We start from the raw sequence: 1495 nt of genomic DNA on the forward strand, positions 1-1495 counted from the left end.
CAGGACAAATCCAACCTGGACAATTCCCACCCCATCAGTCTCCTCTCAATCATCAGGAAAGTGATGGAAGGTGTCAGTAACGGTGATATCAAGCAGCACCTGCTCAGCAATAACCTGCTCAGTGATGCCCAGTTTGGGTTCCGCCAGGGCCACTCAGCTCCTGACCTCATTACAGCCTTGGTTCAAACATGGGCAAAACAGCTGAATTCCAGAGGGGAGGGGAGAGTGACAGCCCTTGATATTCAAGGCTGCATTCAACTGAGTGTGGCATCAAGGAGCCCTGGCAAAACTGGAATCAATGGGTATCAGGGGGCAAACTCTCTGGTGGTTGGTGTCAGACCTGACACATAGGAAGATGGTTCTGGTTGTTGGAGGTCAGTCATCTCAGCTCCAGGATATCTCTGCAGGAGTTCCTCAGGGTAGTGTCCTCGGCGCAACCATGTTCAGATGCTTCGTCAATGACCTTCCCTCCATCATAAGGTCAGAAGTGGGGATGTTCATAATGTTCAACACCACGCATGACTCCTCAGAAACTCAGAAGCAGTTCAAATGGAACAAGATCTGGACAATATCCAGGCTTGTGCTGACAAGTGGCAAGTAACATTCACGCCACACAAATACCAGACTGTGATCATCTCCAACAAGAGAGAATCTAACTATCACCCCCTTGACATTCAATACTGTCAATATTCCTGGGGGTTACCATTGACCAGAAACTGAACTGGACTCACCACAAACACAGGGGCTACAAGAGCAGGTCAGAGGCTGGGAATCCTGCAGCGAGTAACTCCCCTCCTGACTCCCCCCCCAAAGCCTGTCCCACCATCGACAAGGCACAAGGCAGGAGGGTGATGGAATACTCCCCACTTGCCCTGGACGGGGGCAGCCCCGATAATACAAGTCACACACCACCCTGACTTGGAAATATATTGCTGTTGCTTTACTGCAACTGGATCTAAATCCCGGAATTCCTCCCCGAATGTGCTTGTTAATCTCTACAGCCCCTGGGCTGCGGTGGTTCAAGGCAGCAACTCACCCGCACCTTCTGCGGGCCGAGCAATGCCAAATGAAAAGGAAGTGGCCTCAGGACGGTGGAGTGGACCATATGATCAAATGTATCAGTCTGTATGATATGTTTGCAAATTGCCCCTGCCCCCCCCCCACCCAACTCCCCCCCCCAGCCCCCAAACCCGGATTCCCGTGGGATTTGCCCCGAGGAGCCGCAGTTTGAAGCTGGGAGGCGGAGGCCACCTGCCTCAGTTGGTGGAGTCAATGACGGAGATGGCGGATCCCAGCTCATGCCTGAAGGAGAGTCGAGCTTTCTCACTGTAGTAGGTGCAGTGTTTGTGACCGTCAATGCTCCCCTTCGCGGTGCGCAGCACCTCGGCCCGGCTTGTGGTTCCTGCGGGAAGCAGGAGACAGAGAATTCAGGAGCGGCTTTCCGAACCGGAGCCCGATGGAGACGGTTTGCACGGACGGGTTGTGATGGGTTCGT

General features: G+C 53.6%; 1 protein-coding gene across 2 annotated transcripts in view; it reads right to left on the reverse strand.

The window, feature by feature from the left end:
* LOC125487813 overlaps positions 1 to 1495 on the reverse strand; it is a 53673-nt gene that overhangs the window by 46135 nt on the left and 6043 nt on the right. Inside the window, exon 3 of one of the 2 annotated variants that reach the window (XM_048620151.1) lies at positions 1256 to 1402. In XM_048620151.1, the coding sequence (XP_048476108.1) occupies positions 1257 to 1402 (146 nt within the window). In that variant the 3' untranslated portion in view covers position 1256. Of the gene's footprint in view, positions 1 to 992; positions 1403 to 1495 lie in introns of those variants that run through there. The other variant, XM_048620150.1, reaches the window with a different exon arrangement.

Source organism: Rhincodon typus, chromosome 45 (genome assembly GCF_021869965.1).
Source record: "Rhincodon typus isolate 14 chromosome 45, sRhiTyp1.1, whole genome shotgun sequence".
Lineage (NCBI taxonomy): Eukaryota > Metazoa > Chordata > Chondrichthyes > Orectolobiformes > Rhincodontidae > Rhincodon > Rhincodon typus.